At 45.3% G+C, this 25,828-nt stretch overlaps 1 protein-coding gene across 1 annotated transcript; it reads right to left on the bottom strand.

Annotated features, from left to right (window-relative positions):
• Positions 1-24,172: 24,172 nt before the first annotated feature.
• LOC125544394 (cytidine deaminase 1) lies at positions 24,173-25,602 on the bottom strand. Its single transcript, XM_048708072.1, has one exon. It carries the CDS (start codon positions 25,382-25,384, stop codon positions 24,452-24,454), a length of 933 nt encoding a protein of 310 aa, XP_048564029.1. The 5' UTR covers positions 25,385-25,602; the 3' UTR covers positions 24,173-24,451.
• Between the last annotated feature and the right edge of the window lie 226 nt (positions 25,603-25,828).

Below are 25,828 nucleotides of genomic sequence, written 5' to 3'. Positions count from 1 at the left end.
ACTTGTCTCGGACGTGATGCCTATATACATGATCATACCTAGATATTCTCATAACTTTGCTCAATTCTGTCAATTGCTCAACAGTAATTCGTTCACCCACCGTAAAATACTTATGCTCTTGAGAGAAGCCACTAGTGAAACCTATGGCCCCCGGGTATATCTTCATCATATTAATCTTCCAATACTTAGTTATTTCCTTTGCTTTTTACTTTGCTTTTATTTTACTTTGCATCTTTATCACAAAAGTACCAAAAATATTATCTTATCATATCTATCAGATCTCACTCTCGTAAGTGACCATGAAGGGATTGACAACCCCTTATCGTGTTGGTTGCGAGGAGTTATTTGCTTTGTGCAGGTACGAGGGACTCGCGCGTAGCCTCCTACTAGATTGATACCTTGGTTCTCAAAAACCGAGGGAAATACTTACGCTACTTTGCTGCATCGTCCTTTCCTCTTCAAGGAAATCCAACGCAGTGCTCAAGAGGTAGCATGCTTCCTCTTCCATGGCCTCCCCCTGGATGGGGAGAGGTTCTCACTCTGGTCCTTGGCCTTCGTGGTGATGATGGCCCCTCCGGGATCCTCCTCCATAGCCTCTGGTGATGATGGCCCCCTCCGGCAGGGTGCCAGAGAGGGCCTAGATTGATTTCTCGTGGCTACAGAGGCTTGCTGCGGAGGAACTTCTGATCTAGGTTATTTTCTAGGGGTTTCTGTATTTATAGGAATTTTTGGCGTCGGTTTCACGTCAGGGGGGGTCTCCGAACCGTCCACGAGATAGGGGCCCATGCCCAAGGGGGTAGGGCGTGCCCTCACCCTCGTGGACAGCCTGGACTCTTCTGTTCCAACTCTTTTACTCTGGGGGCTTCTTTTGGTCCATAAAAAATCATCAAAAATTGGCACGTCAATTGGACTCTGTTTGGTATTCCTTTTCTATAAAACTCAAAAACAAGGAAAAAACAGAAACTGGCACTAGGCTCTAGGTTAATAGGTTAGTCCCAAAAATCATATAAAATAGCATATAAATGCATATAAAACATCTAAGATGGATAATATAATAGCATGAATACTTCATAAATTATAGATATGTTGGAGACGTATCACCCAACCCGAGCCTACGTTTGCGTTTGATCACCCCTTGATGCAATTCAAACCCTTCGTCAATGGATCCCATTACACTTAACTAGCCAGAAGATCATTGGCATGTTGACGGTATAAATACCCTTCCACTTTCACTTCTAGCCACCATGGTGTATAGAAGGATAGGGACGCGAGTTCAGTAGAACTAGCTACTCTAGAATGAACATATGTTGCAGTGTTATCTTGTCTTTTCTTATAGATAACATTGTAACTAGAGCCTAGCCCTTTTGCTACATAATGTTGGAGAACTTCTGATCTTGAAAGCGTACACAACTTATGTGGTCAGCATTGATGACAAAAGGTGCATGATGTAGAGAGTATTTCCACTGTCAAAATGTAGCGACCCGACCCGAATGGGTCAAGTCTCTGTGCTTAGGTGTCACCCCTGGATCGGTATGCTGACACACACAGTACTCGAAGGATTTATAACAGAGGTAAATCCACATGTATAAAGTAACGTAAATACTATTACCTCAATCCAAATAGCGAAGCAACAAGGTTGTGGATTCCCATCAACACCAACGGCAAAGTTGAGTGTAGAAATCGTAACCTACGTATCACTTACTCGTCGTAAGAAACCTGCAACATAAGACGTTGCAGCCCGAAACGGGTCAGTACATGAATGTACTGCAAATTCAACACCATAGAGAATGATGAACAATGGCTATCACTACATGCATATTTGGCTGTGGAAAGCTCTATGTTATAAGGTTTTTGCGTAAAGCCAATTTTTCCCTACTGCAAAGGAATAAATTTATTTAACTATCATGGTGGTTGTGAAACATTGAGAATGGTTGACAGCATTCTCAATCCAAATTAAAAATAATTAAAACCCAACAACATTAATTAGAAGTAACGTGTTGAGATTCACAATGATATTCAAGTACTAGATACTCAAATTGTCCATAACCGGGGACACGGCTAATCATGATTAGTTTGTTACTCTGCAGAGGTTTGCGCACTTTTCCCCACATGACTCGATCGCCTCCGTTTGTTTTCTCGCACTACATGGTGTTTGAGAAACGGATGACCGAGACATAATCTTTCAGAAGCGCTAGCACCTTACATGTGGGGTAGACCGGTACACCTACATCCCCTACATCTGCTAGTCCACCCCGTAAGAGTTCGCACAACTTAGTCAACTATGCCAGAGCCCATAGTAGCATGTGGCTGCACACGGAAGTTTCTAGCATGAAAGATCTTATGATCCCTTTGAGCCTGGGTGGCGGTCCAAAAAAACAGGCAAGTCCTGATAGACATCAGGTGCCTCAATCCACCCAGATGTGTGTTTAAGTTGCCACCTTAGATAAACCATTAAAATTATCAACTCACATCTGTCATGAATATCACTCACCCAATCCACGTCTACTAGCATAGCATGGCATAATAAGCAAACGTAGAAGTAACTCCCAAAGGTTTCATAATAATACAGGTGATAGGTACTACCTCATCTACTTCCCATCCCACAGTTTAATTAGATCCTAATCATGCAATGTGAGAGGATTGATCTAATGCAATAAAACATGGGTATGGAAAAGGTATGATCAAAGTGTGAACTTGCCTGCAATGTTGATGAAGATGATTCGCACTTAAAACTCTTGATAGATCTACTCGTCACACTCCGGTCAATCTATCGTAAGCAAGCAATAGTAACCACACAATAAGTACTCATCTAATGCACAAGTAAAACTCGAACGAGAGAACGAACCAGAAAGTTCAACTTAAGAGCTCCGGTTGCAAAGAAAGAACGAACCGAACAAACGACGGAAAACAAACGGCGGAAGAAAACAACTCGGTTCTAGCAAGTTGAAACTAGGTCAAATTTTACCATAGCAAAAACTTTTTCAAGTTGATTAGACGGAACGGCGGTTTCGAGATGGAACGGCGGTTTCGAGACGAAACTCCAGGCGTTTGAATCACCTGATTCCGATAAACGGGCGAGAAGAAAGACTAGAATGAAGATCGGATCTGAGCTCGCGATCGCGGAATAAATCCGATGAAAAGAAAGAGACGAACGGTTAAACGTGTTGGAAATATGCCCTAGAGGAAATAATAAATTAGTTATTATTATATTTCCTTGTTCATGATAATCGTTTATTATCCATGCTAGAATTGTATTGATAGGAAACTCAGATACATGTGTGGATACATAGACAACACCATGTCCCTAGTGAGCCTCTAGTTGACTAGCTCATTGATCAATAGATGGTTACGGTTTCCTGACCATGGACATTGGATGTCATTGATAACGGGATCACATCATTAGGAGAATGATGTGATGGACAAAGACCAAATCCTAAGCCTAGCACAAGATCGTGTAGTTCGTTCGCTAAAGCTTTTCTAATGTCAAGTATCATTTCCTTAGACCATGAGATTGTGCAACTCCCGGATACCGTAGGAGTGCTTTGGGTGTACCAAACGTTGCAACGTAACTGGGTGACTATAAAGGTGCACTACGGGTATCTCTGAAAGTGTCTGTTGGGTTGGCACGAATCGAGACTGGGATTTGTCACTCCGTGTGACGGAGAGGTATCTCTGGGCCCACTCGGTAGGACATCATCATAATGTGCACAATGTGATCAAGGAGTTGATCACGGGATGATGTGTTACGGAACGAGTAAAAGAGACTTGCCGGTAACGAGATTGAACAAGGTATCGGGATACCGACGGTCGAATCTCGGGCAAGTATCATACCAATAGACAAAGGGAATTGTATACGGGATTGATTAAGTCCTTGACATCGTGGTTCATCCAATGAGATCATCGTGGAACATGTGGGAGCCAACATGGGTATCCAGATCCCGCTGTTGGTTATTGACCGAAGAGTCATCTCGGTCATGTCTGCATGTCTCCCGAACCCGTAGGGTCTACACACTTAAGGTTCGATGACGCTAGGGTTATAGAGATATTAGTATGCGGTAACCCGAAAGTTGTTCGGAGTCCCGGATGAGATCCCGGATGTCACGAGGAGTTCCGGAATGGTCCGGAGGTAAAGAATTATATATAGGAAGTGCTGTTTCGGCCATCGGGACAAGTTTCGGGGTCACCGGTATTGTACCGGGACCACCGGAAGGGTCCCGGGGGTCCACCGGGTGGGGCCACCTACCCCGGGGGGCCACATGGGCTGTAGGGGGTGTGCCTTGGCCTATATGGGCCAAGGGCACCAGCCCCAAGAGGCCCATGCGCCAAGAGAGAGGGAAAAGGGAGAGTCCTAAAAGGGGAAGGCACCTCCGAGGTGCCTTGGGGAGGATGGACTCCTCCCCCCCTTGGCCGCACCCTTCCTTGGAGGAAGGGGCAAGGCTGTGCCCTCCCCCTCTCCCTTGGCCCTATATATAGTGGGGGAAAGGGAGGGCAATCCAACCCAAGCCCTGGCGCCTCCCTCTCCCTCCCATGACACATCTCCCTCCTCCCGCAGCGCTTGGCGAAGCCCTGTTGGAATCCCACTACTACCACCACGCCGTCGTGCTGCTGGATCTCCATCAACCTCTCCCCCCCCCTTGCTGGATCAAGAAGAAGGAGACGTCGCTGCTCCGTACGTGTGTTGAACGCGGAGGTGCTGTCCGTTCGGCGCTAGGATCATCGGTGATTTGGATCACGACGAGTACGACTCCATCAACCCCGTTCTCTTGAACGCTTCCGTGCGCGATCTACAAGGGTATGTAGATCCACTCCTCCCTCGTTGCTAGATGACTCCATAGATAGATCTTGGTGACACGTAGGAAAATTTTGAATTTATGCTACGTTCCCCAACAAAACGAACGGACGTCGTTAACCGGGAAGAATCCGGTGATCACGTTCGTTGAGACGAACGGTCCGAAAGAAGAACGAAAACCGATCTAGGGTTTTCGGAAAGGAAACCGAAACGAAGAATCGGAGAGAAAAACCGGAAAAGAAAACCGGAACGGTTTCTTTTAAAAGAACTGAACCGCGGGGAAGAAAAAGAGAGGCGCGGGGCTACTTCCGGCGAGGCGGGGCGAATGGTGGCGACGGCGGCGTGCTAGGGCGGCGGCGGCGGCGCTATAGGGGCGGCGGCGGGTGAGGGGCACGGGGTGGGGCGCGGCTTGGAGAGGAGAGGGGGTTTGGGTTTTTGGTGTGAGGAGAGGGGGGGTGTGGGGGTATTTATATAGGTGAGGGGGGAATTTACTTGGGGTAGGGGACAAGAAAAAGAGGGAAAAAAAGGAAAACGAAACAAAGGAAAGGGCTAGCCTAGAGTCCTACTAGGACTCAGCTAAGACGAGGCGAGGCGGCGGCCTGGCTGGCGCCTGGCGCTGGCGCTGGCGCACGCGCGCAGCTGGGAAGGCGGCCGGCTGGCTGGGCCTTTGGCCCGGCTGGCCTGGCGGGAGGCTTCTTTTTTTTAACTGATTTCGCGCGCAGAAAAACAAAAGAAAACTAACTAAACGAACTCCGAAAAATCTAAAGTAAATTTTCCCCGACTCCTAAAAATGAGTCGAACAAAATGAACTTTTCTCTAGACCTAAAATGCAATTTTCGAAAACGCGCATTTTTCCCTATCCAAAGAAAAACAAACAAACATCGGAAAACGAAATTTGATCTATTTATTAAATCTTCATTTTTCCTATATTTTGGGAAAGTCATATTATTCCCTCTCTCATATTTTGATATCGGAAAAATAATTGAAGATGAAATAAATAAATCAAATGATCCTCTTTTCAAGTTCGAGAAAACTCTCAAATATGAAAATAACGAAATCTCCAACTCTCTCCGAAGGTCCTTGAGTTGCGTGAAATTTCTAAATTGAAAATATTTCCAAATGAAATTCAATTATTTTCAAATACCCTTTCATTTAATTTTAAATGGAAGAAGTCATATCATCTTCGCTCAAGGGTTTTGTATTTGAAAAGAATTTGAATTCATGGAGATCAGAAAGCAAATATGAAAGTTTGGGAAAGTCCTTTTATTCCCTCTCATTTAACTTTCAAAAGTTTCGAATTTCACTCATTTTCAGTCAATCAATTCTATCTATTTATTATAACATTCCAAAATTTAGAATTTTGGGATGTTACAAACCTACCACCCTTAAAAGGAATCTCGTCCTCGAGATTCGGAGAGGCTAGCAAGAAAAGGTTAGGGTTTGGGGGTCTCCTCAAAATCCATCAATCATCACAGGGGTCTGGGGTGCTACCACCCTTAGAAGCATGGTTACAGTTCCATCAATACTCATATACTCCATCCTTATTCTTGACAGGGCCGGTCTTATTAGATCCTCGAGAAAATTCCTTCTCTGAGTTCTTCCGGTAGTGGCATAACCTTTTCCTCATTTCTTCTGTCCTTTCCTCTTGGTAAGGTTATTTCGAGATTGGGTCTTCTTAGCTGACCGGTCTGGCGCCAAGACTAAAAAACTATTGATATCTCATGGTGGTCAACAATTTATGGTTTCTCCTGCAGGAAATGGGTCTGGGTTGATCCTCACCGTATAACCTACGGTTGGCAAAGCTGCCTTGTACAAGGGAAAAATTGCTATACCATTCTAAGGTTTAAACAAGGTTTTCATCATCGTCTCTCTACTATAGGTAAGTCACTCAGATTTACCATTCCATATAGCAAGGCAAACAATAAGAGTAAGTCGGTATGGTGATCAATCCATCACGCACCCAAATCATTACCATGTATACAGTTTAGCGAATCTCGCATTCTAACACTCGGTCATCCTCACAAGCATTGCAGAATTTCTCTTGTCGATGAACCAAGTTCGGATAAATCCATAGATTCTGCAAGCCAAACAACCATCTATCGTTCCTTCACAACTCTCAGGTTTTGCGTAAACTCCTATAAAATCGTCTGTCGACAAAGGTATATCCACTTCCAGGGTTTTTCCTTCAGCAAGAATGTGCTTGCTTCTTGGCAGGTCCTGGGCCTGTGGGTTATGGCCCATCTCATCACTTGTAGTCCTTGAACTTATCATCGGGCAACCGATCATTATTCCAACTTCCAACTTCCTAGTATTCTTAAATCCATCCAATTGTACTGTCTTCCTTCCTTATATTGGCACCAAACTAAAACGTGATTACTCAAACGCATCATGGAATTTCCATTGATCCATATTTCCAACATCATACCTCCTTTTATTTCCAATAGTAATTTATCTCTTCATCCTCGTGGGGTTTCCCACATACCGAGGTAAAAACTTATACTTATGAAGTCCATACTCTACTTCGTGGAACATCATTATCCTTTCCGCGGTCAAGCGTCCTTACAGGGGAATATTGGCCATCTCTGCATGGCACTCCTTCAACTGGGAACCGTGAAACACATCCTGAACTCCTGACAGTTCTTCGGGTGACTCCATCTTGTAGGCCACTTCTCTCATACGCTCCAAAACTCGGTATGGTCCTACAAATCTCGGGGCTAACTATTCCTTAACTCCAATTCGTTTAACTTCTCGCAGAGGGAACACATGAAGACATGCTCTGTCTCCAATTTCATGGACTACCTCCTTGAGTTTTTGAGTCTACATAACTCTTCTACCTGGACTGAGCTACCTTCAGTCTATCTCGAATCAACTTAACATTCTCTTCTGACTCCTTTGATCACATTTGGTCCAAACAACTGTCGGTCTCTAACTTCATCCCACATACTCTTGGGGTATCAAGACAAAACTCGTATTCATTTTTTCCGAAATCCATTACAGGGTATTACCACCCTTAAAATGCACAAATCTTCCATAGAACATATTTCTCATATCCTCAAAATGGTCAAAATTCTTCTTCATAGAGTAACAACTCATAAAATCCATATCAGTACCAGCGATGCTACTTTATTCATTCTCAAATGATTACAATCTCTCGCTTCTCCATTACAAGTCTCAACTCAACACCTCAATATAAAAGAAAATGTTCTCACTACTACGACTATATTTCTTCTGTTACAAACTCAACTACTTATCACAAGTCTCCTTCTCCTTCGGACAATCTCTGGCAAAGTGCCCTGCTTTATTACAACTAAAACATATTACTTCTGACAAGTATCGAGGTCTCCTTTTTGGGCATTTGTTGAGGTAGTGCCCTGACTCCTTGCACCCATAACAGGTGACATGACTCAGATCCTTCCTCGAATCCAATCTACTTCTCTTTCTGGACTTTTCCATTCCAATCAGGGCTTCTATTTCCGGTGGGTCATACTCTACTTCCTCAGCTGGGAATTCTACTAGATCCCCATTCATACAATTCTGGGAGATGTGTCCTTCTTCTCCACATGAATAGCAAGACTTGGTGTAGGGTTTAATTGGTTCTTCTTTGGGTGTGTCCTCCACCTCTTTCTTCATCACAGGTTCTTCTAAACTTTCCATAAGAGCTCCTTTCATTGCTTCTTCCTTCTGCTGGATGGTTCTTTGTACCATGGGGTAAATGTGACACTGAGCAGGATAGTGGGTAGTCCCTTCACACAAGAAACAAGTGATCTGCCTAGTTGGGCATTCTTCAGCTGGGTGACTTCCTTCACAATTAGGGCATTCATCCTTGTGTTCTTTATGGTTGTGTCCGATTTCTCCACAAATCTTGCATACACAAGGTTTCTTCATGTCCTTTCCATAAGGCTTCAACTTCTGGGACACAAACTGAGACTTTAGCAAAGTCAACTTAAATTCTTTCCAAGTGGTTACTCCTTGCCATCCATTTATGGTTTGGTACATCCTCCACCAAGTAGCAGCACCTCTTTCAAAGCATAGAAGAGCATGCTGGGTCATATCATGTCCAACTATAGGGTTATTCTCCATGTGATCCTCCATGTCCTGAATCCATCATTCCATCTCCAATTGACTCATCGATTTAGCAAATACAAGCTCATCTCCATTCATCCTCTATTGGGTCCAAGTGTTTTGGGGTGAGATAAGAGAGATAGAGAGGGATACACACAATACAAACAAAAGTTTTGAAAAGACAGATTTTTGTTGTGGCTGTCGAAAAACATCAAACAAATGACAGCTCACAAACGTCGCATCTAACGTAGGTATATAATAGGGGTTTGGTCTTCTAAAGGTCAATAAATCTTCAACGTCTCCAAACTCTTCAAGCCTTGTTCAAGCCTCCAATGGCTTCTTCCAATCACGCTTGTCCTTCTCAAGTTCTTTTGCCAGATCATCTCTGTTGACGTGAAATCTCTCGTGGCATCCTGTAATATTCTGGAGTTGCATTTCAAACTTCTAGGTTTCAACATCCTTCACATGAACCATGGTCATACTGTCCTTCAGTTCCTGACGAATCTCCTGTATCTTGAGGTTGTAGCTCCTCCAGCTTGGCTACTCTCATCTTCAGGATCCTGAGTTCCTCATGAAATACTTCCTTGTCTAATACGACTTCCTGGAGCTCCATTTTAAACTTCTTGATGTACTACTCCAGATCCTGGTGATACACCGGCTAAGGTTAAAACTTCATCTTACTAATAGGTGCTCCATCACCCTTCTTCCATCAAATCCATTCTGAAGAAAGCATCCTTAACTCAGCACGGTGACAATAGCATTAGCGAGTGATGACATCACGGATAACCGTGTTTCTGCTCTTGTCATTTCCATGAGCTATCTCTCCACAGTTGATATCTCCTGCCTTAGGGTTTTCCTTGACAAAACTTCGAGTTCTCATGCTCCTTGTTTCAGTCTTTCTCCGATACACCTTGATCTCGGGTATTGACAACTTCCATAATTTGTCAAGTTCCATAAGGGTAGCCTTCCTAGGTCATACAAATCTGGGAATTCTTCAGAGCCTCCAATTCTCCTAGTCTTCAGAGTCTTCAACAGCTGTAGTTTCCATTATCATAATGTATGGTAAAATCTTCTTCATTCCGAATGGTCTTACTGGTCTGATATCTTGTACTTCTTGGAGTGGTCTCATCAGTCGAATCCTCGAGTGGTAAAAGGGGAAAAGGGATATGGTCTCACTAAAAAGAATTTTTGAATAAGCTCAGAAGAGAAGAGAGGTAAAAGATTTTTTTGAAAGGGAAAGTGTAGAGAAAAATCTTTGCTATGGGCTTGCCAGTTTCTAGGGTCACGTCCTACAGTCAACATGTGCTCTGATACCATCTTGTAGCGACCCGACCCGAATGGATCAAGTCTCTTTGCTTAGGTGTCATCCCTGGATCGGTATGCTGACACACACAGTACTCGAAGGATTTATAACAGAGGTAAATCACATGTATAAAGTAACGTAAATACTATTACCTCAATCCAAATAGCGGAAGCAACAAGGTTGTGGATTCCCATCAACACCAACGGCAAAGTTGAGTGTAGAAATCGTAACCCTAACGTATCACTTACTCGTCGTAAGAAACCTGCAACATAAGACGTTGCGCCCGAAACGGGTCAATACATTGAATGTACTGGCAAATTCACACCATAGAGAATGATGAACAATGGCTATCACTACATGCATATTTGGCTGGTGGAAAAGCTCTATGGTTATAAGGTTTTTGCGTAAAGCCAATTTTCCCTAATGCAAAGGAATAAATTTATTTAACTATCATGGTGGTTGTTGAACATTGAGAATGGTTGACAGCATTCTCAATCCCAATTAAAAGTACAATTAAAACCCAACAACATTAATTAGAAGTAACATGTTGAGATTCACATGATATTCAAGTACTAGATACTCAAGTTGTCCATAACCGGGGACACGGCTAATCATGATTAGTTTGTACACTCTGCAGAGGTTTGCGCACTTTTCCCCACATGACTCGACCGCCTCCGTTTGTTTTCTCGCACTACATGGTGTTTGAGAAACAGATGACCGAGACATAGTCTTTCAGAAGTGCTAGCACCTTACATGTGGGGTAGACCGGTACACCCACATCCCCTACATCTGCTAGTCCACCCCGTAAGAGTTTGCACAACTTAGTCAACTATGCCAGAGCCCATAGTAGCATGTGGCTGCACACGGAAGTTTCTAGCATGAAAGATCTTATGATCCCTTTGAGCCTGGGTGGCGGTCCATAAAAAAACAGGCAAGTCCTAATAGACATCAGGTGCCTCAATCCACCCAGATGTGTGTTTAAGTTGCCACCTTAGATAAACCATTAAAATTATCAACTCACATCTGTCATGGAATATCACTCACCCAATCCACGTCTACTAGCATAGCATGGCATAATAAGCAAACGTAGAAGTAACTCCCAAAGGTTTCATAATAATACAGGTGATAGGTACTACCTCATCTACTTCCCATCCCACAGTTTAATTAGATCCTAATCATGCAATGTGAGAGGATTGATCTAATGCAATAAAACATGGGTATGGAAAAGGTATGATCAAAGTGTGAACTTGCCTGCAATGTTGATGAAGATGATTCGCACTTAAAACTCTTGATAGATCTACTCGTCACACTCCGGTCAATCTATCGTAAGCAAGCAATAGTAACCACACAATAAGTACTCATCTAATGCACAAGTAAAACTCGAACGAGAGAACGAACCAGAAAGTTCAACTTAAGAGCTCCGGTGCAAAGAAAGAACGAACCGAACAAACGACGGAAAACAAACGGCGGAAGAAAACAACTCGGTTCTAGCAAGTTGAAACTAGGTCAAATTTTACCATAGAAAAAACTTGTTCAAGTTGATTAGACGGAACGGCGGTTTTGAGACGAAACTCCAGGCGCTTGAATCACCTGATTCCGATAAACGGGCGAGAAGAAAGACTAGAACGAAGATCGGATCTGAGATCGCGATCGCGGAATAAATCCGACGAACAGAAAGAGACGAACGGTTAAACGAATGGGCGTCGTTAACCGGGAAGAATCTGGTGATCACGTTCATTGAGACGAACGGTCCGAAAGAAGAACGAAAACCGATCTAGGGTTTTCGAAAAGGACACCGAAACGAAGAATCGGAGAGAAAAACCGGAAAAGAAAACCGGAACAGTTTCTTTTAAAAGAACCGAACCGCGGGGAAGAAAAAGAGAGGCGCGGGGCTACCCCCGGCGAGGCGGGGCGAACGGTGGCGACGGCGGCGTGCTAGGGCGGCGGCGGCGGCGCTATAGGGGCGGCGGCGGCGGGTGAGGGGCGCGGGGTGGGGCGCGGCTTGGAGAGGAGAGGGGGTTTGGGTTTTTGGTGTGAGGAGAGGGGGGGTGTGGGGGTATTTATATAGGTGAGGGGGGGAATTTACTTGGGGTAGGGGACAAGAAAAAGAGGGGAAAAAAGGAAACAAAACGAAGGAAAGGGCTAGCCTAGAGTCCTACTAGGACTCGGCTAAGACGAGGCGAGGCGGCGGCCTGGCTGGCGCCTGGCGCTGGCACTGGCGCACGCGCGCAGCTGGGAAGGCGGCCGGCTGGCTGGGCCTTTGGCCCGGCTGGCCTGGCGGGAGGCTTCTTTTTTTTTTTAACTGATTTCGTGCGCAGAAAAACAAAAGAAAACTAACTAAACGAACTCTGAAAAATCTAAAGTAAATTTTCCCCGACTCCTAAAAATGAGTCGAACAAAATGAACTTTTCTCCGGACCTAAAATGCAATTTTCGAAAACGCGCATTTTTCCCTATCCAAAGAAAAACAAACAAACACCGGAAAACGAAATTTGATCTATTTATTAAATCTTCATTTTTCCTATATTTTGGGAAAGTCATATTATTCCCTCTCTCATATTTTGATATCGGAAAAATAATTGAAGATGAAATAAATAAATCAAATGATCCTCTTTTCAAGTTCGAGAAAACTCTCAAATATGAAAATAACGAAATCTCCAACTCTCTCCGAAGGTCCTTGAGTTGCGTGAAATTTCTAAATTGAAAATATTTCCAAATGAAATTCAATTATTTTCAAATACTCTTTCATTTAATTTTAAATGGAAGAAGTCATATCATCTTCGCTCAAGGGTTTTGTATTTGAAAAGAATTTGAATTCATGGAGATCAGAAAGCAAATTTCAAAGTTTGGGAAAGTCCTTTTATTCCCTCTCATTTAACTTTCAAAAGTTTAGAATTTCACTCATTTTCAGTCAATCAATTAAACAGTCAATCATTCTATCTATTTATTATAACATTCCAAAATTTAGAATTTTGGGATGTTACACAAAAGCACATGTAAACATTCCTTCTCATATGTGGTGAGAGGGATCTAATGCCTTGTTGAGATATGAAACTTGATGTCCATCTTGCATCAACATAGCACCAACACATGTGTTACTGGCGTCAGTTTCCACAGTAAAATGTTGTGTAAAGTCTGGAAGTGCCAACATAGGTATAGATAAGAGAGCTTGTTTGAGTTGCTAAAATGCACCATATATTGTAGCTGCCCAAGCAAACACAACATCTTTCTTAAAACGATTAGACAAACTTTTATTGATAATTCCATAATGTTTAATGAACTTCGTCTAATAACCCGAGAGTCCCGAAAACTCACTCAATAGTTTCACAAAGTTAGTACATGCCACTCTTGCACTGTTGTGACTTGTCCTAGATCGGTCCTTAACCCATCTTTGCTTAGAATATGTTCAAAATATCCAATCTCTTGCAGAGTAAAAGAACATTTACTAAGTTTGACATAGATCTAGTTCGCAAACAACATGACAAACACTTCTGCCAGATGTTGCACATGAGTCTCCAAGCTAGGACTATAAATCGGGATGTTATCTACGAACACGAGAACACACTTTTTTGGTAATGGAGCAAACACCTCATTCATGGCATCTTGAAAAGTGGTTGGGTCATCGGTGAGACCAAAGGGAATACCTTTAAATTCAAAGGCAATGACGAGCTTTGAAAGTTCTTTTATGATCTTCTGCAGGCACCAGTCTGATTTGGTGATACCCAGCTCTCAAGTCCAACTTAGTGTACCACTATGCACAAGCAAGTCAATCCATAAGTTCCTCCACAACTGGGATTGGGTATTTTTCCACTGTAATAATATTCAAATGGATGTAGTCAATAGAAAAATACCAAGTACTATCTTTCTTATTGACCAGCAACAAGGGAGAAGCAAAACAACTACAGCTAATGGTAGTGATTTGTTGTTACATCTCATTCTTGTACATAGTATTATACATGTATGGTTTGATGTTCACTCGAGTGGAGCCTGGGATTAGGGGAATTTGATGGTGGAAAGTTATGAGGGGTGGTAATGAAGTTAGAGAAGACAAAATGGACTCATGATCATAGTAGACAATTCAGATATATGAACGAGTTGCATAATGTGATCTATTGCATCGTTGTGCAATAACCATTTAAAATCCTTCCCTAACACAATATTATAAACATTCGTATTATATTTGATTCATCTTAATGTGATTCTACTGCCATCGTACTTGAATCCCATTAATTTTTGTGCTAATCAACCCACATAGGGCTCATTGTTTCGAACCAATTCATACCCAGAATGATAACATAGTTCTCCAATGGTAAGATCTTTAGAGAGGTGGTAAAACAATGTCCTTGTCACCACCACTGCAAGCAAAGAACTTGTTTATTACATGTGAGTGTACCACCACCTGCAACTAACTGAGGCGATATGTAACTGATCCGCAAGACACTAAAGCTGCTCCATTGACTTTTAAGTGGTGAAATTATAGGAACTCCCTAAATCCACCAAAATAAGTAGATGAATTTTCCCAATCGTTCCTTGCAGATTGATGCTCTCTTTACACAAGATACTAACATTGTGGATGGATAACTTCATGAGAGAATCAATATTTGTATACCACTACTTCAATTTCAATTTTAGTTTCATTGGGTTCAAAAATCTGAAGTGTTGTGAGTAATTCGTCCATAAAATCAACGAAAGGGGGAGATGGGAAATACGTAGGAGCTAATGATAGGTTAGCAGGGCAACTTAAGAACATGTGTGGATACATAAACAAATATTGTGTCCCTAGTGAGCTTCTACTAGACTAGCTCGTTGATCAAAAGATGGTTAAGGTTTCCTAACCATAGACGGTGTTGTCACTTGATAACGGGATCACATCATTAGGAGAATGATGTGATGGACAAGACCCATTCGCTAGCATATCATATGATCGTTCAGTTTATTGCTACTACTTTCTTAATGTCAAATATATATCCTCTCGACCATGAGATCATGCAACTCCCGGATACCGGAGGAATGCCTTGTGTGCTATCAAACATCACAACGTAACTGGGTCATCATAAAGATGCTTGATGTCTACTACACAACTTGTTCTTGTAGACTCGTGTTGGGCCTCCAAGCGCAGAGTTTTGTAGGACAGTAGCAAATTTCCCTCAAGTGGATGACCTAAGGTATATCAATCCGTGGAAGGTGTAGGATGAAGATGGTCTCTCTCAAACGACCCTGCAACCAAATAATAAAAAGTCTCTTGTGTCCCCAACACACCCAATACAATGGCAAATTGTATAGGTGCACTAGTTCAGTGAAGAGATGGTGACACAAGTGTAATATGGATAGTAGATGTTGGTTTTTGTAATCTGAAATTATAAAAACAGCAAGGTAACAATTGATAAAACAGAGCACAAATGGTATTGCAATGCTTGACAATGAGGCCTAGGGTCCATACTTTGGCTAGTTCAATCTCTCAAGAATGCTAATATAATTGGATTATATAACCATCCCTCAACGTGCAACGAAGAATCACTCCAAAGTTCCTATCTAGCGGAGAACATAAGAATAAATTGTTTGTAGGGTATGAAACCATCTCAAAGCTATTCTTTCCGATCGATCTATCCAAGAGTTCGTACTAAAATAACACCAAATAATTTCAGATTCATAATACTCAATCCAACACAAAGAACCTCAAAGAGTGCCCCTAGATTTCTACCAGAGAAACAAAGACAAGAATGTGCATCAACACCTATGCATAGATTACCCCAATGTCACCTCGGGAATGCGCGAGTTGAGTGCCAAAACATATACCAAGTGAATAAATATAATACCCCATTATCACCACGGGTATTCATATGCAAGACATATATCAAGTGCTCTCGAATCCATAAAAGTATTCAATCCGATGAAAACGAAATCTCAAAGGGAAAACTCAATTCATCACAACAAGAAGGAGAGGGGAAAACACCATATGATCCAACTATATTAACAAAGCCCGCGATACATCAAGATCGTGACATCTCAGAACACGAGAGAGAGAGAGAGAGAGATTAAACACATAGCTACTGGTACAAACCCTCAGCCCCGAGGGTGGACTACTCCCTCCTCATCATGGTGGCCACCGGGATGATGAAGATGGCCACCGGTAATGATTTCCCCCTCCGACAGGGTGCCAGAACGGGGTCTAGATTGGTTTTTCGTGGCTACAAAGGCTTGCAGCGGAGGAACTTCTGATCTAGGGCTACCCCCGAGGGTTTTGGAATATTTGGCAATTTATAGGGCAAAGAGGGGGTGCGGGAGGCCACCGAGGTGGGCACAACCCACCTGGGCGTGCCTGGGCCCCCAGGCGCCCTGGTGGGTTGTGCCCCCCTCAGGGCACCCCCAAGTGCTACTCTGGCCCATTGGATGTCTTCTGGTCCATAAAAATCCACAAAAAGTTTCACGGTGTTTGGACTCCGCTTGATATCGATTTCCCACGATGTAAAAAACAAGAAAAAAAAATAGCAACTGGCACTGGGCACTAGGTCAATGGGTTAGTCCCAAAAAATGATATAAAGTTGCTATAAAATGATTGTAAAACATCTAAGAATTATAATATAACAACATGAATACTTCATAGATTTTAGATACGTTGGAGACGTATCAATGCTCTACAGGTATCCTCGAAGGTGTTTGTTGAGTTGGCATGGATCGAGATTGGGATTTGTCACTCCGTGTATCGGAGAGGTATCTCTGGGTCCTCGCGGTAATACAACATCACAAGAAGCTTGCAAGCAAAGTGACTAAGAAGTTAGTTACGAGATGACGTATTATGGAACGAGTAAAGAGACTTGTCGGTAACGATATTGAACTAGGTATGGAGATATCGACGATCGAATCTCGGGCAAGTAACATACCGACAGACGAAAGGGAACTACGTATGTTGTCATGAAGGTTTGACCGATAAAGATCTTCGTAGAATATGTAGGAACCAATATGGGCATCCAGGTCCCGCTATTGGTTATTGATCAGGGAAGCGTCTTGGTCATGTCTACATCATTCTCGAACCCGTAGGGTCCGCACGCTTAACATTCGTTGATGATATAGTATTATATGAGTTATGTATGTTGGTGACCGAATGTTGTTCGAAGTCCCGGTTGAGATCACAGACATGACGAGGAGCTCCAGAATGGTCTGGAGGTAAAGATTGATATATGGGATAATAGTGTTTGGTCTCCGGAAGGGTTCCGGAATTCACCGGAAGGGGTTTCTGATGTTTCCCGAAATGTTTGGGTACAATAACACTTTATTTGGGCCAAGGGGTAAAGTCCACGAGGCTTTAGGAAGATGCAAAAGGAGTTTTGTGGAGGCCAGGGGGGCGGACTAGCGTCTGGGGCCAGACGCCGAGGACCCTGGCGCCTGGTCCTGGAGTCCGAGAAGGACTCTTGCCTTGCGTGCCAAACCGACTTTGAGGAGGCTCTTTCTCCAAGAAATGACCCCAGGGCTCAATATATAAATAGAGGGGCAGGGCTAGAACCCGGAACACATCAAGATTCACCAAGCCGTGTGCCGGCAACCCTGCCCCCTCTAGTTATCCTCCGTCATAGTTTCCGTTGTGCTTGGCAAAGCCCTGCGGAGATTGTTCTTCACCACCGTCACCACGCCGCCGTGCTACCGGAACTCATCTACTACTTCGCCTCTCTTGCTGGATCGAGAAGCGAGGACATCATTGAGCTGAACGTGTGCTGAACGCAGAGGTGTCGTACGTTCAGTACTTGATCTGGACGGATCGTGAAGGTGTACGACTACATCAATCGCGTTGATAAACACTTCCGCTTAGCGATCTACAAGGGTATGTAGATGCTCTCCCCTCTCGTAGATATGCATCTCCATGGATAGATCTTGCGTGTGCGTAGAATTTTTTTGGTTTTCATGCAACGTTCCCCAACATTGCGGCCACACACGCACGTCCTTCTAGCATGAGGAGGAATTCGACCCTACCCCTCGTGGGCTGGGCCGGCCAGCTCGGTCACCAGGTAACTCTCTCTGTTTTTGCTTTATTCTTTCTGTTTTCTATTTATTTGATTCTACTTTTATTTTAATTGAACATCAAATCATTTTTTATTATTCTGGAAATTTATGTGTGGACTAAAGGGATTTATTCAGAGCCACACAAAAAGTTTCAAAAAAAGGGACTTATAAATCTTTTATAGAGAATTATAACTCTAAATCAAATACCATATTGATTTAATTCAAAGTCCCAAACAATACCTTAAAATGTTCGTGATTTTTGGTTTCAGCCATAACTCTTGCCAAAAAAAATATCAAATATTAAAGAAGAGCATTTTGGGTTCATTGAAAAGATTTGGGTTTTGAATCTTGTTAAAAATATCTTCTAGGGCTTTGAATTCCCTCAATTCAGGAATAAAGAAATTTAAACATGATGCATTCATGTTTAGCTAGGCTAATACATTACCAGACACTAGGGATGTGACAATTACCCGCTAGCACAACGTTGAACTCAAAGATAATCGACCTTGTCAGACAATCGCCCTCGTTCTTAAGGTTTACGCTCAACTGGATATACTGCTTGTGCTTCTAGAAGTACTCCACTTTGATGGACTGATGTGCAATGCCTTCAACCAATAGAGCTTCATGCATTTGAACAAAAGCATAGGTCAGACCAACCATAAAGGGATGTTATAACTTAACATGAGGCACGTATCTCAGGTTTTGACCCTACTATTTAATGATTCACAAATAATGTTTCACCATATGCAGGATTGTACACAAGTATCTTGTGCATGTGTTCTTTAAAAGCAAGAGCATACTCATCTATTGAACATGTTTGTTGAACACTTTCTCCGTTCCATAATTCTTCTCGTGGTTTTAGTTCAAAACGGAGGGAGTAGAAAAAAACGCATCCATGAGCATGGAATACTTATTCCTATTAAACTTGGAAAATACTGCAGCACATAGTTTTGCCCATGACTCGATACTATGCATAGCCTCATATGTTTGCAATCATTAATACGTGCCTCGCTACCCCTTCTGTCATGAGGTGAGGACGCTGCAAGATTGAACCTACTACTATGCACCACTTCCACTGAAGATCTACTCATCAAATTGGCCAAAGAAAACTCATAGATCGGAAAGCATTACATAGCTATAACGATCACACATAATAAAGTTCAAAAAAGACTCAATTACTTTTAACGAATAATCTGATCATAAACCCACAATTCATCGGATCCCAACAAACACACCACAAAAGAAGATTACATCGAATAAAACTCTGAGGAGAACATTGTATTGAAGATCGGGGAGAGAGAGAGATAGATAGATAGATAGAGAGAGAGAGAGAGATCTAGCTAATCTCTATGGAACAAAAGTCTGTGATGAACTACTCACACATCATCGGAGGTGCATCAAGGTTGACGTAGAAGCCCTCCAGATGGGATTGCGGAACAACAGAGACTTGTGGTGGCGGAATAATTGTTTCGGGTCTCGCTCTGGCGGTTTTGAGATTTTAGGAAATTTATAGAAGTGGAATTAGGGCAAATGGAGCTACAAGGGGCCCACAAGCTCAGGTGGCGCCCCATAGGGGTATGCCATGTGAGCTTGTGGCCCACTTGTATATATTTTGGGCTTCTCCCGAAGCTTACAGGGTCCTTTCTGGCCCAGAAAAAATCATCGTAAAATTTTACCGCGTTTAGACTTCGTATGGTACTATTTTTCTGTGAAACAATAAAATAGGCAAAACAAGACCGACACTAGGCACTAGGTTAATAGGTTAGTTCCCAAAAATAATATAAAATTACATATAAAGCATACAAAATTGATAATATAATAGCAAGAAACAATAAAAATTATATACACGTTGGAGACGTATCAATCCGCGTCGGAGGAAAAGCTGGAGAGAGGGGAAATGGTGGCGGGAGTTTTGCCGCTGCGTTCACTCTGCTTATATAGGGCAACCGAATCGGCAGGTGGTGACATGAAACCATCCCGCCACTTTTTCGGAGACGCGTGTGAGCTCCCGCCATCCCCCTGCTCGCAGGAGGTTAGCGTCGTGTTCCCCCTCCTCTGCATCGCTCAAGTCTGGCTCACTAGAAACTGCCAATTCGGGTGTTCCTAGCGGGCCTGGCTGAGGATTGCTTTAAAGTTCGTGTGGGCCAAGATTCTGTTGCGGGCCAGGCAACCAAATAGCCAGTTTTCTTTCTGGGCGGGTCTAGCTGGGCCTAATGCGAGCAACCAAACACGCCAGATACTTCTCACTATGACCAGCCTAACCATTAGAACCACGCTCAATTATGCTATGTGTGCATTTTTTTTAACATAATGACCATAGTAAAGTCTTTCTCATTGTACCGAGGAAGTAAGACGACGAGGGTTATCGTCACATTTAATCTACGTACAACACATAGAAATGTAAATGCTTTAGGCTGGTCATAGTGTGGAGTAACTTATACTAGTGTCATGCATATGACACTACTCTAAATTATTACCTTCATAGTGTAAAGTAATATAATAGTAGTGTCATAGATGGCTTCATTTATTAGCTTTTAGACCCATCTTCTCTTGGGAAGCGCTATGTTACAGTAACATACTGTATTATGTTACTCTAAACACATCTCTTCTCATTGAATACATGCCACATAAGCAAACTCGTCTTGGACTGCGCTATGTTACTTGCTAAATTACTCCCACTATGACTAGCCTTATAAGGACATCTGGACCAGCGACCCGCAAATTTTCTTCCGCATCCGTCCGTGGACAAGGGGGCCATGTCCATGAATACGGATACAGAAGGTCGTCATCCAACGCTATCTTGTATATGTCCACCAGTAAATTCAAATCCAATTGTACTCCAATCCACACAGCGCGCCGGAACACACTAGCGCTGGATCGCATGCCCAATTACAACCAAAAAGAGGCAAGTATGCTTAGTTTTTACATGCTCAAATAAAAAGAACATCACTCTGGCAATCCGTGCATTTTTGCCCTGTCGGACCGGTAATCCCAGCTGTCTCCTCCCCGATCAAGGTGGTGTTGTCGCCGCGGCGTAGGCATCCTCCGCGTCCGTGTACGCCTCCTGTGGCGCCGCCGCCAACTGATCTTCTGCCGCTGCAACATTTGGTAGTGGACGGATTGCACGATGATTCTTCCGTCCGCATCCAAAGAGTCCACATTCAAGGTCAACATCTTGGCCTCCTTCGCATTGGCGGCGATCTTCACCTTCTTTTCCTTGAGCGCGGCCTTCCTCTCTTCGAGTTTGAGCTTCTTGTCCGTCACCTCCATCAACAGTTTGAACCTCTGCTCCTTCTTGTCCTCCTTGATGTTCGAGTGCTTCACGCATGCCTCCTCCTTCTTCGCCAAGATGTAGTACGGAGGCTTGTAAGGCTCTGACCACGCCGTCCTCTGTATTGTGGGCGCGCCCGTCTGGCGGCGTCCGCCATGACCTCCACGCCCAATGCCACCACCAGGCCCACCGGCGGCCAACCGCTTCTTGAGCTTCTCCTCCTTTACGGCCTTTGCTTTGACGCGGTGAGTTTGCCGCGTAGCCGAACTGATCTTCCAGGCGAGCATGATGCTCGGATCCTTCGGCAGCTCTGTCGGCTCCATCTCTGACAAGTTCAATGCGTCAGCGGCGGAAGGAAGTCGAGACTGGGAGAAAAGAGCGGGAATTGGATGGAAAGCGGCAGGGATGGAAGAAGAGAGTGGGGGATTTTGGTGCGGAAATAATGCAGGATGCTCCAGAAGTGCGGGCTCCACTGTCCTTCTGGGTGGGCCAGGGGGCAGAGAGCGACGTTTCGCGTGTTCGGACTCCTGCAAAGCCCCCCACGTTTGTCTCCGGTTTGCAGGAGATACAGGACCGCGTTGGATTGCTTCCGCGGTCCGGACTGCGCAGTCCAAACGGACGTGGGCGGTTTGCGGGCCACCGTTAGAGATGCCCTAAACAGGTGTCATTTCAGAGCATCTACAGATGGATATGACAAATATGGCCCCTCAAACACCAGCGGACGCGCCCGGGCACGTCCGCGGGCAGTGTCCGGGCCCAGCCCAAATCAGCACAACTGCATCCGGACAACTCATACTGGATTCTCATATCCATACAAAAGCATGCAAACTTAAAAACCTACGTACTACGTAGCTACTCCTCATTGGAGATGTCAGTAATCTTCGTGCCCGGCTGCGGGTACATGGGCGGTAGCTGCAGCTCCGGTGCCTCCGGCTGCTCCGCTCCGGCGTCCTCCTCCTATATCTCCACGTCAAGTTCGACGAAGAACGCGTCAAACGCCGCCTACTTTTGCCAAAGGAACTGCCGATTGACCTCTAGGCTTCATCCTGGATGGACTCTAGGATGGCCTCTGCCACGCCATCTCCACGGTTTGGGCGACGGCGAACTCTGTCTCTGCCTCCGCCATGATGAACTCTGGAGCAGGCTGCTACGCCTCCTCTTCCTCCAGACCCGCCACCTTGATTGGCTCCGGCAGCGGCTCTCCCTTCTCCGGAGGCGTTTGTGGCCGGTTTGCCTGAGTGTAGATGCTCTTGCCAATACGTTTAGGACACACATGATCACCCTAGAAATCTGCCAGTGGCCGGTTTGGGACGCCTAAGTGTAGATGCTCTCGCCAGTACGATTTAGGACACACATGATCACCCTAGAAATCTGTCGGTCATCAGAGCCTTCACACTGGTGTGCAGGTACGGCGAACCAGTATTCCTTTTAGCTGCTGTGAGCCGAGGTGAACACAAACACAGAAAAAGGGTATGCTTGGCTGATGTCCTACCTACCAGACCGCAGCTTCCACTCTGAGCCGTCCATGGCTACGGGACAACCAACAAGGAGCAACGGCAAGTAGGAAGGACGGTGGTACATTTTTAGCTAGGCTTGCTATTTATACTGATGACGTGACGGTCGATTAGATCAAAGAAAGATTCCCATTACTTTACATAGTAGCAAGTTGGACTTGCCCCATAACCATAATAATGCTGTCGAACAACCGGCACATGATCTCACCTTCCATTCCAGGACCCGTCCGCTCGGGAAGAACAAGAGAGTTAAGCACGGAACAAACTCCGGCTCCTACGTGCGGATTTCCCCCTGCCTTGCACAAGCTGCGTGCCCAAATACTTGGCGTGCAGGAAGGACTATGCCCGGCGAGAGAAACATGCTTCTTGTTGGCTGGCTGCAGCTGTCCAGCACAAGCTTACCGCTTACATAACCGTCAGAAAGCGACCATTTAGGCCCGTCAGGACAAGGACGCTCAACACGCCGAGAGCAAAGACGGGGTCGCGGTCAAAATCCGGTGGCTGCTAATTTATTTATGTAGGAGTATTTATAAGAATGGTTTGCCGTGACTGATTGATTTACAATTTGTCTAATTCACATCTAGATGTTTTTAGGGATGTCACATCTGACCTTCCACAAATAAAACATCAACAAAGAACATAAAAATAAGCTGGGACAAAAAAATAGACCACAAACATTAAAGATCGGGTTAGATTTAATGGAGTGCTCGCACACCATCGCTTTCTATTGCACACACAGGCTGTTGTTTTCTCCGGGAAAAGGATACCGACTTTGTTCCGGGAAAATGATACTATCGGAATTGCTACGGTATTCCTATAAGATAGACTTCTATGATCGTATGATTGCCCTCTGCGTCATCTAATCAGGAGTAGACTTTGGCTGCTGTGATTGCACGTTTGGACTCTTACCTAATCTGACGCTGATATACATACACCCTTGCTGTACTCCGTGGCAACCAACTGCCTACAGCTCAGCCCCACCAAGAGAAGTTCGTAAAGCGATCGATCTATCGATCGTGTGTTTGAGACTTGCAAGGAACAAGTGGGCCAAATGCCTGATTGGCTGGATAATCGGCGGTGACCACAACAGGTCCCGCGATGCGTGCGGCACGAGCTCCTTCATTCTAGCTATTTTTTTAGAGTATTTTTTATGTATCCTACAAGAGTCGTGAGCTCTAGTGTGTAATTCGTTCAAACAACGACGTAGAAAGAGACGGGGAAGGAGAAGCAACGCATTACTTCCGTCCAAGAAATACTCCACCTGTTTATTACGGCACCGTTCAGAGAATTTTTACTTCTAGGAGTATTATATTTTCCTCATAATAATACACACATGAACACAAGAATGGTAAGTAGGCCCCGGCTCTCGGTGTCCCATCAGCGAATCACGAGCGCCATGTGGAATTTACAGCTCACCCATCTGCACAAGATTATTTCCCGTCATATTATTCTTTCTTGAAGATTATGAACATTATCTCGTCCGATCTCGCCTGCTGCTCTCACCACCAGAGGCGCGCATCACACATCGGACGACCTGTACTTGTACACGTGGAAGCTCGCCTGCGGCGCCACAGCGGCCAGGAAGACCCTGGCCGTCGCCTCCTGCGCCGCCACCGCCCCCTCCTTCTCTACCAGCGCTGCCGCCACCACATCGCCGGCGGAGCCGCCGGAGGCGGCAATCATCGCAATGATGGCCGTCTGCACGGGGCCCAGCGTCGGGTTGTACGCCGCGGACTCCAGGCAGCCCCCGGCGTACACCTTCCCTTCACCGTCCGCCACCGCGAACCCCGACGGGCACCCGCTGTACGGCGCGTGCGCCGCGCGCGCCGCCGCCTCCGCGGCATCCTTCAGGCGCCCCTCCAGGTCGCCGGCAGCGAAGCCATTGGCGGCGGCGTCAACGGGATCGCCGAGACGGTTGTCGTGCGGCTCGAGGACGAGGGGGGCGTCCTTGGGGAGGAGGTCGTGGGGGCCGAAGGGGCGGGGCAGGAGCGACGCCAGCGAGCGCCACTCGGCCGCGCAGCCGTCGGCGGCGTCGGAGGTCACCAGGATGCGGATCCCGGCGGCGCCGCGGATCTCCTGGAGGAACTGCCGGCAGTGGCCGCAGGGCATGTGGGAGACGGCGATGGCGCGGAGCGCGGGCTCCCCGGCGGCAGCGGCGTTGGCGATGAGGAACTGCTCGGCGTGGACCGCCTGGGAGAGAGGGGCGCCGACGAACTCGAGGTTCACGCCGGCGTAGACGCGCCCGCTCTCGCCCAGCCCGACGGCGCCCACGGGGAACCGCGAGATCGGGGGGCGCGCGCGCCGCATCGCGGAAGGGATCAGCAGGGGCAGCAGGTCCTCCACCGTCTCCACGCCGGCCGCCGCGGCCGCGCGCTCCGCCTCGTCGGCGCTCATCACAAATCCTGGCAGCTCGACGGCCTCGGGCTTCGCCGTCATCCTCTCCTCCCCCATTGCTCAGATCTAACTCGAAACTGTGTTGTCACTCTGATTTTTTTTCCTGCCTTGTATAATCGTACTTGGCCGCTTGAGATGGAGGGAGCGCTTGGATGTTTCCTCAAAGAGTGGAGGAGAGGAAGAGCGGGGGAGGGGGAAACTCGGTGGTGGTAGCGTGTGGGTATTTATAACGGACACACATCCGTCTGCTTTGTTGTTGCTGTTTTTTCTCTTTTGCCAGGGCTTCGCTTCCTTTCTCTCTTTTCAGTCTTTTGCAACGATGGGCACGGATAATTATCGTCCGCTGGACGTGTCATGGTGCAATCTTTTGCAGCTGAACGAAAGTGGTTTGGATGGCAAGTGGCCACACAAGTATTGCTAGCTGAGGATCACAAAATTAAATCCGAGACAATATGTCATCAGATGGTTTCAAATCAAGGTAGCCAACTCGATCTTAATCCA

This window comes from Triticum urartu, chromosome 3 (genome assembly GCF_003073215.2).
Source record: "Triticum urartu cultivar G1812 chromosome 3, Tu2.1, whole genome shotgun sequence".
Classification (NCBI taxonomy): domain Eukaryota; kingdom Viridiplantae; phylum Streptophyta; class Magnoliopsida; order Poales; family Poaceae; genus Triticum; species Triticum urartu.
Note: the sequence above shows the minus strand (reverse complement) of the source record. Positions and strands in the feature narration are given on the sequence as shown.